At 39.2% G+C, this 17,197-nt stretch overlaps 1 protein-coding gene across 1 annotated transcript in view; it reads right to left on the reverse strand.

Annotated features, from left to right (window-relative positions):
- Nucleotides 1-895: 895 nt before the first annotated feature.
- The window catches only part of LOC126809745 (meiosis regulator and mRNA stability factor 1), a 30,275-nt gene continuing 13,973 nt past the window's right edge, over nucleotides 896-17,197 (reverse strand). Inside the window, exons 11-24 of the mRNA XM_050534497.1 lie at nucleotides 16,365-16,512; nucleotides 15,494-15,669; nucleotides 14,776-14,954; nucleotides 13,443-13,654; nucleotides 12,553-12,691; nucleotides 12,035-12,126; nucleotides 11,046-11,091; nucleotides 10,467-10,666; nucleotides 9,460-9,687; nucleotides 8,281-8,484; nucleotides 6,805-7,075; nucleotides 5,316-5,429; nucleotides 4,787-4,939; nucleotides 896-3,944 (exon numbers count right to left, since the gene is read on the reverse strand). Coding sequence (XP_050390454.1) covers nucleotides 2,833-3,944; nucleotides 4,787-4,939; nucleotides 5,316-5,429; nucleotides 6,805-7,075; nucleotides 8,281-8,484; nucleotides 9,460-9,687; nucleotides 10,467-10,666; nucleotides 11,046-11,091; nucleotides 12,035-12,126; nucleotides 12,553-12,691; nucleotides 13,443-13,654; nucleotides 14,776-14,954; nucleotides 15,494-15,669; nucleotides 16,365-16,512 — 3,274 coding nt within the window. The 3' untranslated portion in view covers nucleotides 896-2,832. The remainder of the gene's footprint in view (nucleotides 3,945-4,786; nucleotides 4,940-5,315; nucleotides 5,430-6,804; nucleotides 7,076-8,280; nucleotides 8,485-9,459; nucleotides 9,688-10,466; nucleotides 10,667-11,045; nucleotides 11,092-12,034; nucleotides 12,127-12,552; nucleotides 12,692-13,442; nucleotides 13,655-14,775; nucleotides 14,955-15,493; nucleotides 15,670-16,364; nucleotides 16,513-17,197) is intronic.

Raw genomic sequence — 17,197 nt, forward strand, 5'->3', positions numbered from 1 at the left:
TGTAATACATATTAAAAGCCTCTGTTCCAAACCTAACTTAAGATATGATGTACCTAATACATATATTACAAGCTGAGTTTTATACTACCATCATTATTATTGTATATATACTCCTGGTAGAACTACCATCAAGTTATATTGTATATACTCCTAGTTGTACTACCATCAAGTTATATCATTATTGTATATACTCATGTTGTACTACCATCATTATTATTGTATATATACTCCTGGTAGTACTACCATCAAGTTATATTGTATATACTCCTAGTTGTACAACCATCAAGTTATATCATTATTGTATATACTCATGTTGTACTACCATCATTATTATTGTATATATACTCCTGGTAGTACTACCATCAAGTTATATTGTATATACTCATGTGGTACTACCATCAAGTTATATTGTATATACTCATGTGGTACTACCATCAAGTTATATCATTGTATATACTCATGGTCGTACTACCATTAAGTTATATGAATAGTTTTAACACCATCATTTGATGCTAACAATTTGATAGCCATATTTTCACATCTCAAATTATTTTTTAAAACAAAGTTTATTGCAAAATTAAAATGTAATGAAGTAGTGAGAAAAATATTTCCTTGAATTCCACAGGTATATATTCTTCCAAAATGTATTTTTTTTTTTTACCAGATTTTTCGTAAGCTCCTTCTCCCATGTTGGTATACATTATTTCTTAGAAGAAAAAGAAAATCTAAGAACTATAAATAGGTGTAGTTTTGAATAAAATAAAGACCATATCAGTTCTGAAAGTTTCAGAATTTAGTCATTTATCTTATCTTACCTGGAGATATATCCGAGCAAAAAGAAGAATATATACCTCTACAAATTCCATACCACATCTGATTAAAATACAAATCTATATTTTGTTTTTTTTGTTTTAGACTTTCGATGGCCTACACTACATTAAGATCTGTCCGGTTGTAGTGGGAGGTCGTGTCATAGGTCTACAAACAGCTCTTGACCCCATGACGTCAGACATCGATTAATCAGCACTGTCGTTTCTAGTGGTTTACCCACAGTTCCATGCATCGCATGCCAAGAAGTCGTAACAGACCGTTTCTTTGGCTAATCCATCACATCAACCATAATGCGGGTTATATAACAACTCTTCCAGATCCTAGTGTAGTAAAGACAAGTAAAGCGAAGTTTTGAACTATAAAAAACAAAACAAAATAGGATCTGTGTTTTAATCAGAATGTCAGTGGTAATTAACACCTCACGATTACATCATACAAACTCTTTACTGATATCATACATGTAATAATTAAAATGGAAAGTAACCTATTTAGAACTAGCAGAGTATTTTTCAATTATCTGATCAAGCATTTAATGGGTAAGTTGTGCACAAAAGTCGACTAAATCAAATTCATAAAGCATGTCAGCTAAAACCAATCAAAATTAAACAATCACTTCACTTCTTTTTGTGGATTAGAGAATTATATTTGACTAAACTAAAACTATTATTTCATGTCATACAATGAGTCCATCCTCAGAGCAAAGACAGCCACACCCCCTTAACAACAATATGACCATGCATATTTCTCCGAAGGTTTGTGAAAACTTTTACAGAAAGCCGCATATTCATCTGACGGAAAGTTTTAACATTAATGCCATCTTTTTCATTCTAATAAAAAATGTTTTATCAGAAAACACAAACTTCAAATTTCACAATATCAAACATTTTTAGATTAACAGAGAACATGGATGGACTTTTATGACGTGACGACATGATCTGATCGGTTGACGTCAGGGGTAGGTTATGGCATTTACAGAACGGCACCGGAAAAATGCTTTAAAAATATGTAATAATGAAGCTCGGACATAAGGCATCTGTCACAGACTGTCAAGTACAAATTATCACATAACATATATATATATATATATCAACCAGAACAGAAGGCTGACAAATTATTCCACAACATACGTTGTGTGACAGTTTGTTCGTGACAGAAGGAGAAATGGTGTTTAACGTCCACTCGACACAAACTAGGTATTTTGGAACTAACATATGGTTAAATTTTATTTATATAATTCGCTTGCACGTAGGGGTCTTTAGCAGTGAGAGGAAACCAGAGGACCCAGAGAAAACCCACAAGTTTGGATTGTGTCTGATAAAGCTCATGACAGGTGCCTTAAGTCCAGACTTATATATATCTCTCTCAAATCAAGTACCTGTATCTATATTTATTACATGACCAGAACAATCTATTTACTCGTAGAATAATGTTTGTTGAGTATGAGGTCGACCATACTTGTCCGTCATCCACAAGGTTCGTAGAGAGAGAGAGAAATGGGGTTTAACGTCCACTCGACACAAACTAGGTCATTTCGGGACTAACATATGGTTTAATTTCATTTACATAATTCGCTTGCGCGTAGGGGTCTTTAGCAGTGGGAGGAAACCGGAGGACCCGGAGAAAACCCACTAGGTTGGACAGGCGACCCTACTCCTTGCCACGTACAACCGGGGATTCGAAACCACGCCAGTCGACTCAATGACAGACTTTATGATACAGCGCGCGCATGCTAACCATTCAGCCATCCAACCCCCCCACAAGGTTCGTAAATATGTTATTAATTAACTTTATAATGATTACTGTCTGTGACATCATAATCGGTGACGCAATCAGTCATGGGTACCGTAATTAAACAATAGCTGGTTGACAGTCTTCGATAATTCATCCAAATAAAACGAAATCAATGTTTAGAAAGTTCAAATTTCAAATCTTTTTCTTTTCAAATCATTTTCTGATGAAAACATTGTTCTACCATAGTTACTATGGTAATATAATTAAAACTTAACTTTGGTTGCTAGGCGACCGAATGGGTTCCAGTGGTACACTAAATTTAGCAGCTAGCCGCGAACGTCGTGATTTTCTTGGCGAAGTTCTAGGCGTGTCGGAACGTAGAGAGCTGGTGTCTAACGGGTGACCACGACGAAACAGTAAATTATACGACATTTCACTATCCAGAGTCGTATCGAACGAGCTGTCTCTATCATCCAGTGTTGTATCAGCATCATGTTTAATACTGGATGTCAGAGTATTAGAGAGTTCATCGCTATCATGTGGTGCAGGGTTTTGAAGTGAAGTTGCTAGGAGAGATTTTACCGCAGGCGACAATGGTTTCTTTCTGGTAGCGACACTAGTACTATTATTGTTAATAGTTTCCCACTTTTCGTTTTTAAAGGATGGAGTTGAACGTCCAGAAGTACTGTTGCCATGGGCAGGTGTAGAACGTCCAGAAGTGCTGTTGCCAAGGGCAGGCGTAGAACGTCCCGACCAACTTTCCGATGACAATTTAAATGTTTTATTCACTTCTTCAAGTTGCGTTGGACTAGCTTTCCACCACCCTCCTTTCAACAGTTCTCCAAATTCCGACGATTTTTCGCAGTCACTAGTGCCTTCTGGGACAGCCAGGGTATCCATGGTTACTATGGATCCCTGTTGGATGTCACCAGTATTTGACCTTTCACCTGAATCTGACCTTGGTCCTTGACCGCCGCTGCTTGTCCATAATTTCATCTGAGCGGGACTCAGACTCATTCTCCTAATATTACTAATATCTATGGTAGGACTTCGTGAACTTTGACCTTCAATACCGGCACTAGATGACCTCTGACACAGAGGTCGAGGGCTCAGCGCGCCCTGTAGCAGACGCATCACAGGACTGCTAGAGACATTCTCAATCTTATTTGACCGCTGACCTAATATGGGAACTGGACTGGCCAATTTGTGTATTTTGTACATTGCAGGACTGGTGCTTCGACTGCGAGGTGGTATAGGACTTCCTGGTTTCGTCTCGGGTAGATACTGCGCTGCGAACTGAAGTATCTGTGACGTGGGTGTCTGACAAAGTGGGGTACGTAGAATTTTACGCTCTTCATCAGTTATAACTAAATAATCACGATCTGAAATATGGACAAGATAAATTTATTAAAATCATAAAAAACATGTATTTTAATTGCTTTGTCAATTCATTGCTTTCTACACCTTCGGTCAAAGTTTTTTTTATTACATGCATGCCCAAGTGTAAACTGTAAATGTTACCTTGGTGACTCAAAAATCCTTAGGAACTGTTTTGGTCAACATCTGAATCAACTGGGTATTACTCACTCGGACACCCATAATGATACAGAATCAGACAAATAAACGAAACACACAGAAATGATTCAATTCTATTATGCGTTGGGGTCTTTATCAGTGGGAGGAAACTGGAAAACATGGAGACAACCTGTGAGGTTGGACAGACAACTCTACTCCTTGTCGCGTATAAGCTGGGAATCTAAATTACGCCACTTGATGGATTGCCGGACAAAATGATACCCAAGGTTTTGTGCCTGACAAAGCCTGAATCTGTGCCTGACATTGTCTGTGACAGGTGCCTTATTTCCAGGCTTGTCACCGAGCCACCCAGAGTGATACAGAATTGGAGAGAGAGAGAAATGGGGTTTAACGTCCACTCGACACAAACTAGGTAATTTCGGAACTAACATGGTTCAATTTTATTTCAATAATTTGCTTGCAAGTAGTAGGGGGTCTTTTGCAGTGGGAGGAAACTGGAGGACCTGGAGAAAACTCACAAGGTTGGACAGGAGACCCTACTCCTAGTCACATACAACCGGAGAATAGAAACCACGCCAGTTGACTCAATGACATTTTATGATACAGCGAGCACGCGCTAACCATTCGTACATCCCCCCCCACCCAACCCCGATACAGAATTGAACAAACAAGAGAAATAGAAACTGACCTGGTGATGAAGATGTAAATGACATAAGATCTGGTAGACCTCGACTAGCTGGACGTAATTCTGGTGAAGGAATATTGGACGGTATACCATTACATAATAAATCTAACGGAGAACAAACAACTCTATCATCAGTATTCATTAAATACTCTTCTTCTGAAATACACAATAGGTTAAAGGTCAAACAATCGGATTAAAACACAGATCCTATTTCGTTTCGTTTTTTAGAGTTCCAAATTTGGTTCTACTTGTCTCTACTACACTAAGATCTGGAAGAGTTGTTATATAACCCTCGTTCTGGATGATGTGAGGGATTAGCCAATGAAACGGTCTGTTACGGCGACTTGGACATGAGGTGTATGGAACTGCATAAACCACTAGAAATGTTAACGCTGATTGATTAATCAAATATCTGATGTCATAGGGTCAAAAGCAGGTCGTATGACTCCAGACAGACCTTAACGAAGCAGCACGCACGTGCTAACCATTCGGTTATCCATCTCCCCGATGATTCAGACATCAGTTAACATACCATGTGTATCAGTAACACCGGAATCATTTGATGGTGTATCGGAATCTGTTCTCCCATCAACAGTCTGTAGTCTTTTATCTCCAGTTAAAACCTGAGCAGCCTGCGATAGAGCACCTGAAATAGGGTAAAAGTAAAAAATTAAAGATACATTGTAGGAGATTTTTATAGAGAATTGGCCATTCTTGCTATAACAGTTCAAAAGTAGATGATGAAAGAAGAATATATTGAAAATTTCAGTCAAATTACTTTATTCTGAACATAGTTATCATCGTTGTAATATTTGACTAGAAATGGTAGTGAAATGTGCCTTCACCTTTGCCGATCGTTTGATTAACAGGCGTTAACTCCATCTACATATCTCGATTATCAAGTAAAGTTTTCAATGGCATGCGGAAACACTCTACAGCGGCCTCGCTAAGTACACTCTATCATTTAGCCTCGATCTAACTGACGTATTCTCATCAGGATGCGCCATAAGTGAAATCCTATTTAAATCCGAGCTGTAGCTGAACCATCCGTGGGTCTACAGAGTTGATTTTGGGCTTGTTTAAATAAAGATCTAATTTATAATTTCTATGACATCTGAAGCCTAAATTAAGACTTGCAATAATCAGATTTTGCTCTTGCATAATGTATGTTTAATTTCTATCCCACAAGAATTTTTAACTGAATGCGGTTTAACATCTCGTCAACACTACTTTGGGCATTTTGAGACTTAAGTTTTATTTAAATGCGAGGGGATGAAATTAAATAGGGTTTAATGTTCTACTATACTGCTCCAACTGGGCTAATGAAGATGGGCATATGCCATACAGTGTGCTATGAGGTAAATTTGACCAGGACAGCAGTGCTACGTCCACTCGTATATCGAATTCCAATTGCCAAAGGATCTTTCATGTGCATGCCAATGTATACACAGGACCTGGGTTTTATGTCCCATCCGAATGACTAGACAGCTGTTCTTGTCAGGCCTTTCGTTCTGCACCAATGACAAGTGGAAACCCTGATGAACTTTATCGGCCAACACTGGGAGTGAACCCACGAACTCCAGGCTAGCGAGCCAGCATCTTACTCACTTAGCCACCATGGCTCCCCATGCTAGGGGAAAATTCTGCCCAGACAGCAGTGTTTCTGTCTATTCGGCTTTGAATTCCAACTGACATGGGTTCTTGTAAATTGTGTAAATAGTAAGTTTCATGGTGACTGCACCACAAACAATTACACAAGACAAAAATACGGACAAGACACAATATACAGAAATCACAAACATATCAAAGGGGGTTGACTTCCATTTTATTTTTTCTTTAGTTTTCTTCTACACGACTAGGAATACTATTCTTGTCAACCTCGTACACGCCCCCATGACAACTACCACTATCAAGTGCTGCAGGTTTTTGAAGTGACAGTTGGAAGGAGAGATTTTACACAAGTGAGTATCACTTATATTGATCTTAAACGTTTGATTAGGGGAAAACCTTTGAATACTTACTTGGTACTTTAAGTTGTTTCGATAATTGTAGATTTTTTTTATGTCCACGTCCGCGAACTGTTACAATATGAGGTAACGCATAAAGTAAGGCCTGTAGACTAGGAAACCCATATAAGGCCGGTTTAATCTCGATACCAAACGCATCTAGAAAGGCTGATTCTAATTGGTCAACAGGTATTTTACCATGGCCAATCAACAACAATCTTATATCTCTGGCTAGGGTTTGCAATGGAGTAAGAGAAATAACAGCAGAATTATCTTCTCCTGACACCTGTAAAATCGAATAAAATAAAATTAGTATTTAATGTTCCTAAACGTATTTAACCAACTAAACCTGTAAAAAAAAAATCAAACAACTAAACATGAATGGAATGGAATGAAATGGAGTATAAGGTCCTACACCAACTGGTAGTTGGAATTCGATATAAGATTAGACTGTAGTGCCGCTGTCCGGGCAAAATTTCCCTCATAGCACACTGTATGACATATTTCTCAATGACTGTTTAAAAATAAACCCAATTGATTATGGATGTATAAAGATTGATTTTTGAACAGTGGTCAGGAAATTAAATACTTGTAAATTGAACACTCATTATCAAAATTAATCAGTCAGCTTTAAACTGGACACAAGTACAAATAAGATGATTTGGGGTGATTTTAAATTATTTTTATGAATCTTTAAACAAAGATTTGACATTAAATGAATATTAAAGAAATTGGTGCTAAATGTCTCAATTTGAACAGACAGTCAGTCAAGGTCGGCAAATGTAAGTAAAATGAGGGATCTTTTAGCAGTGGGAGTAAACCCAGAGAAAACTGACGAGGTTGGACAGGCGACCCTACACCCTGTCACATACAACCGTGGAATCGAAACCACGTCAGTTGACTTAATGACAGACCTTATGATACAACCCACACATCCTAACCATTCGGTCATCCAACATCCTGTAAAATGAGAGCTCTGAACATATGATCAATCTGTATCATAAAATGAAATAAAATAAAATGGGATTTAACGTCCTACTGTTCAGCTTCGAACTGGGTTAATGAAGACGGGCATACGCCATACAGTGTGCTATGAGGGAAATTTTGCCCGGGCAGCGGCACTATGGCCTACTTTTATATCGAATTCCAACTGCCAAGGGATCTTTTACGTGCACGGCAACGTGTACACGGGACCTCAATTTTTTCGTTCCATCCGAACGACTAAACAGCTGTCCTTGTCAGGCCCTCCATCCTGCATCACTGACAAGGGGAAACCACGCCGGAAAATCTGAATGAACTTTCTCTGCCAATGCAGGGATCAAACACCCGACCTTCAGGCTAGCGAGAAAGCGTCTTAGCCACGTGATCCCCCTAATGGCAGACCTTATGATCAGAAGTATATGCATTAGACAACTTAAACACCACCCTCCCAAGGGGAAACCACGCCGGAAAAGATTAACCATAAAAATAAATAAATATTTGACAACTTACTTGAACATAATCTAACAATTCTTCTCTGATCTGTTTCATATCACAATCTACATTAAACGTATTCCTATACCAACTACATAATTCTACAAAGGGGAGAGAACCACTACTCTGATCCATCAAAAGTTGTAGAACTTGAAGAGCTAAGGGAGGTAACTGTGTGTGTCTTAACAATACTACATACTGTTCACCATTATAGACTTCCACCTATAAATAATACAATAATGTCAGGGTTTTACTTCCACTCGAAACAAACTAGGTTATTTCGGGACTAACATATGGTTCAATTTGATTTTAATAATATGCTTGTGTGTAGGGGTCTTAAGCAGTGGGAGGAAACCGGAGGAACCCATAAGGTTGGATATACAACCCTACTCCTTCAGGGTGTGCACAACTCAAAACAATTAAAATTCCAAGAGTTTTCCAGGAGTCCCTGTATAGAATTCTACATCATAAGGCATTTTTTTTATGCTTGAAGAACATTACTGACAAACTCGTGAAGTTTTTGAGGAAAAATTTGATGACTACATTTAGTTTTATATCTTAAAATTTTCAACAAAACAACAAATGTTAATTTTCCAGGAGTTTCAAGGAGTAATCTTGTTTTTCCAGGATTTTCCAGTACTGGAAATAACATTTTCATTTTTCCAGGATTTTCAAGGAGTGTGCGAACCTTGTCCTTGTCAAGAGCAAGGTTGGGATTGAAACCACTTGACTCGATGAAATGCAGTTAGGGTAATTCTTAATACAAGATATATAGCATGCCCTAGGACAATGAATCAGTGCACAGGACCTTTTTTTATTGGCCAGTCTGAAGGCATATTCTTGTTTGCTTCAAAGGCAACACACTAACCAAAACCTCATTCTTAATTATTGTTTTGTAGTAGGATGAAATGAAATGGGGGTTTAACATCCTACTTTTGTACCAACAGAAGAAAGAGAAATGGGGTCTAACATCCGTGCGACACAAACTAGGTCATTTTGGGACTAACATGTGGTTTAATTTTATTTCAATAATTTGCTTGTGCACAGGGGTCTTTAGCAGTGGGAGGAAACTGGAGGGCCCAGAGAAAACCCACGAGGTTCATTAGCCCAGACAGACGTTAAACCCCATTCATTTCATTTCTGTCTTATTTACTCAGCCACCTCGGCTCCATTGCTAATTTGAAACCATCACCTTACCTTGATAATATGTCGTAATTTAGATAAAAGAGATTTCAGACATTCCACGTGAAAATCCTCAAATCTTGGAGTGAAACCGAACATATTAAGGAATTCTGGGATAAGTTCAACAAGAGGTATACACTGTCCAGGTCTTGTCTTGAGTAACTCCGTCACCTGTTCCGATAAAACTTTACGCATCTCTGGTAAAGTTAAACGTAGAATTCTTTCTTCTCCTTCATCTTCCATCTAAAATATAAAAATACACATTCGATGATAAATTAAATCGCTGATATTTGGGAGAAAGACAGAAATGGGGTTTAAGGTCCACTCGACACAAACTAGGTCATTTCGGAACTAACACATGATTTAATTTTATTTCAATAATTCACTTGCGCATAGGGGTCTTTAGCAGTGGGGGGAAACCAGAGGACCCGCAGAAAACCCAAGACGTTGAACAGGCGACCCTACTCTTTGTCACGGACAACTGGCGTTCGAAACCACGCCAGTTGACTCAATGACAGACCTTATGATACAGCGTGCTAACCATTTGACCCCCCCTGCTGATATTTGGAAACTAGAAATTAACACAAATGGATCGCAACGCATGTAATAATGCAATATGAATGTATATAAACTGATTTACATTCAATCGTTTATGGTTTCTGGTTATTCCAGTCTACATGCTCTCCAGATAAGAATATGGCGTCACTGCTTGACATGACTATGGTAAAATGTTTTATTTCGTCTTCAACATTGGATATCAGAAGCCCATCTTTTCCCGGTAAGATCACAACATCAATGTTGAGTTGAATTGACAAATAATTAATGTTTTAGGTGATACTGAGTTAGAGACTTAGCTACTTCAAATTGATCATAAGGGTCATAACTTTAGATGTAATTAACGGAAATTGTTGAAATGATATAGGCTTTTCCATCTCACCAATATATAAATTTCAAAACGATCGGAACAAGGGATATTTACCCCAACAACATGGGATATTTAACTCAACATGTGGGATATTTACCTCAACAACATGGGATATGGCTTCAAAGAGATCCGATAATTTAGTAAAACCATATTCTGCTACTTTACACTGACGTGCGAAATGGTGGTGATAAGCCGGAATAAATTTGTTAAAGACCATACGACACTGATTATGTTTCAACAAATCGTAAACTTCTAAAGCAAACTGTTTCGTTCTTTCAATTTCTTCTGGAGCTTGATCTGAAAGTAATTTAAAATACATCCAAAATAAATATACTTCCTGGCCAAGTGGTTTAGAGAGAGAGAGAGAGAGAGAGAGAGAGAGAGAGAGGGTTTAATGTCTAACTAGGTCATTTTGGGACTAACATTTGGTTCAATTTTTATTTCAATAATTCATTTTGCACGAAGGGGTCTTTAGCAGTGGGAGGAAACCAGAAGACCTGGAGAAAACCCATAAGGTTGGACAGGCGATCCTACTCCTTGTCAAGTGCAACCTAAGAATCAAAACCCCGCCAGTTGACTCAATGACAGACATTATGATACAATGCACATGAGTTAACGGCCATCCAATCCACCTAAATTTGTGTGTGGATGAATTGACTATAAAAAGTATAAATACCTCTTCTAGGAATAGATATATAAGTTCTATCAGCTTCTTTATATACCTGTAATATAATGTAACAAATAAAATAGGGCTTAACTTCCTGTTTCTCTTCTAACTGGGCTAATGATCGTAATTTGCCTGGACAGCAATTTTTCCATCTACTTTTTATCAAATTCCAACTATCAAGGTTTCTTTCATGTGCACACACACCAGTGTGTACATGGTTGAACCATGGGTTTCTTACCATCCCAACAGCAATATTTGACCACGTTACCCATGACATATGTGCATAAGGCTTGAAAAATACCATGTTACCCATGACACGTGGGAACAAGGCTTGAAAAATTTCATGACAATCGAGAACAAGGCCTGAAAAATCCCATGGTTCTTCCCGGCCCATACCGTGATTCGAATTTGAGACATTCTAGTTGACATTTCTGTGGCCTATAATGTGCTCTACAACATTAGCCCATGCCCCGCCACCCTCAAACCATTCTAGTGTCTGGTGGCCTATAATATGCTCCACAACATCAGCCCATGCCCCGCCACCCTCAAACCATTCTAGTGTCTGGTGGCCTATAATTTGCTCCACAACATTAGCCAATGCCCCGCCACCCTCAATCCATTCTAGTGTCTGGTAGCCTATAATGTGCTCTACAACATTAGCCCATGCCCCGCCACGCTCAAACCATTCTAGTGTCTGGTGGCCTATAATGTGGTTCACAACATTAGCCCATGCCCCGCCACCCTCCAACCATTCTAGATTCTGGTAGCCTACAATGTGCTCTACAACATCAGCCCATGCCCAATCACCTTCCAAACATTCTAGATTCTGGTAGCCTACAATGTGCTCTACAACATCAGCCCATGCCCAATCACCTTCCAACCATTCTAGTTTCTGGTAGCCTATAATGTGCTCTACAACATTAGTCCATGCCCATCACCTTCCCCCCACCACCACCACTGAATGCCGACATGAGTCAAATTATGACATAAAAACTTACGGTGGCAGCCGATGGTGGAACTTCAGCGATTAAGTCTTCTATATAACAAGAACCATACTGTGTTACATCCCATGGTTTACCAAATACACGCACTGAAAATATAAATGAACTGTTACACAATGCAAAGAATTGGTATCGGGTGTTTTAGAAAGATTAGAGGGAATTTTGCCTGGTCAGCGGCACTATAGCCTACTCTTATATCGAATTCCAACTGCCAAGGGATCTTAAGGCGCAAGCCAATGTATACACAGGACCTTGGTTTTTTTTCGTTCCATCCGAAGGACCAGAAAGCGGTCCTTGTCACCACTGACGAGAGGGAACCACGACAAATAATTGTGATAAACTTTTTTGTCCAGTTCAGGGATCGAACACATGACTTCCAGGCTAGCAAACCAGCGTCTTACCCACCGTCGCTCCCCTGTGAATAACAAGATATTGTCTGAAAAATACTAAAGTCAATCAGCATATTTAAAATAATTTAATAATATAGATTCCAGGAGTTAACAGTAATTACTTACTGAAGCATGATGGGAAATCTTCCAGATCCATCTGTTTTCCAGTCAGCCATTTTAAAACACGGAGAAGATCAGCTGTGAATCTACGAACCTGAGCTCGGTGACTTAAAGTTATAATTTTTCTACCTCCCATACCAAGAACCTACAATACAATTATATATATATATCATTCTAAACCAGATTATCTACATAACAATCTGATTAAAATACACATCTATATTTCATTTTTATACTTTCGATGGCCTACACTACATGAAGATCTGACCAGTTGTAGTAAAGGGTTGCAACTTTGGACACTATTACGTCAGACATTGACTAATCCATCAGCGTTGACGTTTCTAGTGGGTTACCCACAGTTCTGTGCATTGCATGTCAAGAAATCGCCTTAACAGACTGTTTCATTGGTGAATCGCTCACACCAGCAAGAACGTAAGTCGTATAACAACTTTCACGCCAAAACACCTGTTTCAAACCCCCTACCACCCTGTTATTCAACCCAGCAGCCTACTGAGCCACTGTGCTTTCCAAAATCACAAAATGAAATGAAATGAAATGGGGTTTAACGTCCTACTATTCTGCTCCTAACCTCTGCTCCTAAGACGGGCATACGCCATACAGTGTGCTATGAGGGGAATTTTGCCTGGGCAGTGGCGCTACAGCCTACTCTTATATCGAATTCCAACTGCCAAGGGATCTTTTATGTGCACGCCAATGTGTACACGGGACCTCGGTTTTTCCGTCCCATCCGAACGACTAGACAGCTGTCCTTGTCAGGCCCTCCGTCCTGCATCACTGACAAGGGGGAAACCACGCCGGAAAATCTGGATGAAATTTCTCGGCCAATGCAATGACAAAATGAAGAAAATAAAAACAAAGAGTTAAAATAGACCAACCTGTACGGATTGTGGTAGAGCTTCAAATAATTCCATTAATTTATTATATCCATAATCTGCTACACGACACTGACGTCGGAAATGGTGATGATAGGCGGGGATGAACTTTGACACTGGCATACGACACTGTGAACTATGTTTCAACAGATCAACTATTTCACGACTCAGTTGAACTAAATGTTGCGATAAACCTGGGCTACTCCGCGTAGAATCTAAAACAGAGAGAGAGATGGGGTTTGCCGTATATATTAAATGTTGCGATAAACATAGAGAAATGGGGTTTAACATCCACTCGACACAAACTAGGTCATTTCGGGACTAACATATGGTTTTAATCTTTTATTTCAATAATTCGCTTGCGCATAGGGGTCTATAGCAGTTGGAGGATACAGAGGACCCGGAGAAAACCCACGAGGTTGGACAGGCGACCCTACATTCCCCACCACCCCTCAAGGATAAACTTTGGTTACTTAAAATCCCTGTAGAATCTACAATAAAGAGAGATGGGGTTTGACATGAACTAAATTATGCGATAACCCTGGGCTACTTGAAATCTGTGCAGAATTTAAAATAGAGAGAGATAGGGCTTGACGTAAATTGAATGTTGCCTCAAATCAGAGATGGGTTCCCGTAGAATTGCGATAATCCTGGGCTACTTAAACTACAAGTAGAATCTAAAATAGAGAGGGAAAGAGAGAGATGGGGTTTTAACATATACTTGATATAAACTGAATAATACATATAAATATACAGATCGGATGTTAACTTTTGTTGTCAGAGCATTCACAGGGTTCAACAAAGTGAAACAAGGGCCATAACTCTAGAAGTAATTAACGGAAATTGCCGATATTAAATAGGGCTCTTTGTTTCACTAACTTAAAGGATGCACATAAATTTCATACAAATAGGATAATACTTTTTGTTGTTAGAGGGTTCACAAGGTCGCAATAAAGTGAAACAAGGGCTATAATTGAAGACAAAATTAACGGAAATTATTGAAATTAAATAGGCTTCTTCATCTCACTAATTTAAACAACATATATCAAAACTTTTTTTTTTTAGAGGGTTCACAAGGTGCAATATAGTGAATCAAGGGGTGTAACACCAGAAGAAATATTGGGAATTAGGCTTCTTGATCACTAATCTAAACAACATACATCAATTTAAATTTTTTTAATATAGTCTGTAGAGTGTTCACTAGATATTGTGGACAACGGATCGACGTCAATATACAATTACATTTCTATGTGGGCGAATAAAAACGTCCAAAGTCAGTTCTGGTGCATGTATACAAAAAATTTCATCCACAAAAACAAAAATACTTAAATCTAACCTGGCGAGGAAGAATCTACTACAATTTCTGATCTTTCGGACCACTGAACTTTCTTCATACCCACTTTACTGATCTGTATCTCTATACCAGGTATACAACTAATCAGATGTTCTAAAGGGACACCACTCTCTTTAACTGCTACAAGGGGAGAGAACTCAGCAGCATAACAAGCAGTAAAACTACAACATAAATGTGATTTAAAATTAAAAAGTGAATCTCTTTCAGATCCAACACATGGGGGCCTCTATTCACCAAATCTCAAACATCTACACTCATAAGAAGTCCAACATCCCAAAAAGCCTTGTAGTTCTGACCAATCTGAAAAACAAATCTCTTTTCAATTGAACACATGGGGGGGGGGGGGGCTATTAACCAAATCTCAAACATATTTGTGAATGCGGCCACTGAACATGCACCCAGATATTGATGTTAATAACCCATTGACCTCATATTTATGAGAATTACGTCATTCATATAACATGATGTTCAATGTTCGCTTGACACAAACTAGGTCATTTTGGGACTAACATATGGTTAATTTTTTTTTCAATAACTCGCTTACGCATAAGAGTCTTTAGCAGTGGGAGGAAACGAGAGGACCAAGAGAAAACCCATGAGGTTGGACTGGCGACCCAAGTCCTTGTCACATACAACCCGGGAATCAAAACCATGCCACCAACCCCCCCCCCCCCTTTATACAGACGATAAAATATTTTACCTCATGAGTGGTAAGCTACCATTATGTGATAGTAGAAGAGTGTGAACATTGGCTGAGAAGGGTTTGATATGTAGCTTAACATTAGGTAACATCGAACAATTCATTGCCTCGGCATAAAATACACTTCCTTCTGGACAATGTTGTGAACAGACTGGATGTTCAAATATCTCTTGAATCTACAATACAAAAAATCGATTAGCTTTAACCGTTCTGCGATAGTTAATGAGAATATTTTTAATTTTTTGAAATAGACACAATGTCAGCTCTAAAAAATTAATCGAGAGAGATAGAGAGGGCGGGTGTTCCATCCCCTCGACACAAACTAGGTCATACCAGCCTTGCAGGTAGGGGGTCTTTAGCAGTGGGAGCAAACCTTAGGACCTTTAGAAAATCAAACAGGTTGGACAGGCAAGCCCACTCCTTGTCAGGTATAGGTCGGGAATCCAAACCACATCACTTGACATCATGACAGTCTCATAACAACTTTTGGTCTTCGAAGAAATTATCATTAAGCAGAAATTTGCCTGTGTATCTGTTATTGCTCGTTACTTCAGTCAGTTATATAGAAGGTTAACTCCACTCGACACAAACTAGGTCATCTTGGGACTAACATATGGTTTAATTTTATTTCAATAATTCGCTTGCACGTAGGGGTCTTTAGCAGTGGGAGGAAACGGGAGGATCCAGAGAAAACCCGCGAGGTTGGACAGGCGACCCTACTCGTCACGTACAATCGGGGACTTGAAACCATGCCAGTTGACTCAATGACAAACCGTATGATACAGCGCGCACATGGTAACCATTCTGCCATCCAACCCCACATGTTAAACAAAGTGGCCACCGAACTCTAAACAAGCGAGATAAAACATACCTCGGCATCAGATCCGTCTGGAGTAAAGGGTCTAGTGTTGACGTTATTCCGTGTCAGGTAGACATATCGTCCAGCCCCACCATGTTCCTGTATGTCTATGATATCTCTCAGTTTGTATAGTTCCGATACACTGATAGATTTATGATACCTGAAAATAATAAATGTAAATAACATTTTACTTTTCTGTAGTGACTGGAAATGAAATGAAATGGGGTTTAACGTCCTACTGTTTAGCTCTGAACTGTGCTAATGAAGACGGGCGTACGCCATATATTGTGCTATGAGGGAAATTTTTCCCGGACAGCGGAACTATGGCCTACTCTTATATCTAATTTCAACTGTCAAGGGATCTTTTATGTGCACGACAATGTGTACACAGGAATTTGGTTTTTCATCCCAACCGAACGACTAGACAGTTGCCTTTGTCAGGCCCTCCGTCCTGCATCACTGAAAAGGGCGAACCACTCCGGAAAATCTGGATGAACTTTCTCGGCCAATGCAGGGAGCGAACACCTGACCTCCAGGCTAGTGAGCCAGCATCTTAACCACTTTGACTTAGCCACTGTGACCCCCCTGTAGTGACTGGGCTAATGAAATTAGACATAACCATGTAATGTGCCACTAGGGAAATTTACCCTACACTTCACTGAATTCTAACTAAGAAGGGTTCCTTACCAGCCCCCAGTTAAGCACCATTGACAAGGGGGAAATCAAGTTAAAAAATCCTGAAGATGTTTCTTGACCACCACAGGGATACTATCAGTGATAAGCGATACCACACCTTACACCATTATGAGAGAGAGAGAGAGAAATGGGGTTCAACGTCCAATCAA

This window comes from Patella vulgata, chromosome 2 (genome assembly GCF_932274485.2).
Source record: "Patella vulgata chromosome 2, xgPatVulg1.2, whole genome shotgun sequence".
Taxonomy (NCBI): Eukaryota; Metazoa; Mollusca; class Gastropoda; family Patellidae; genus Patella; species Patella vulgata.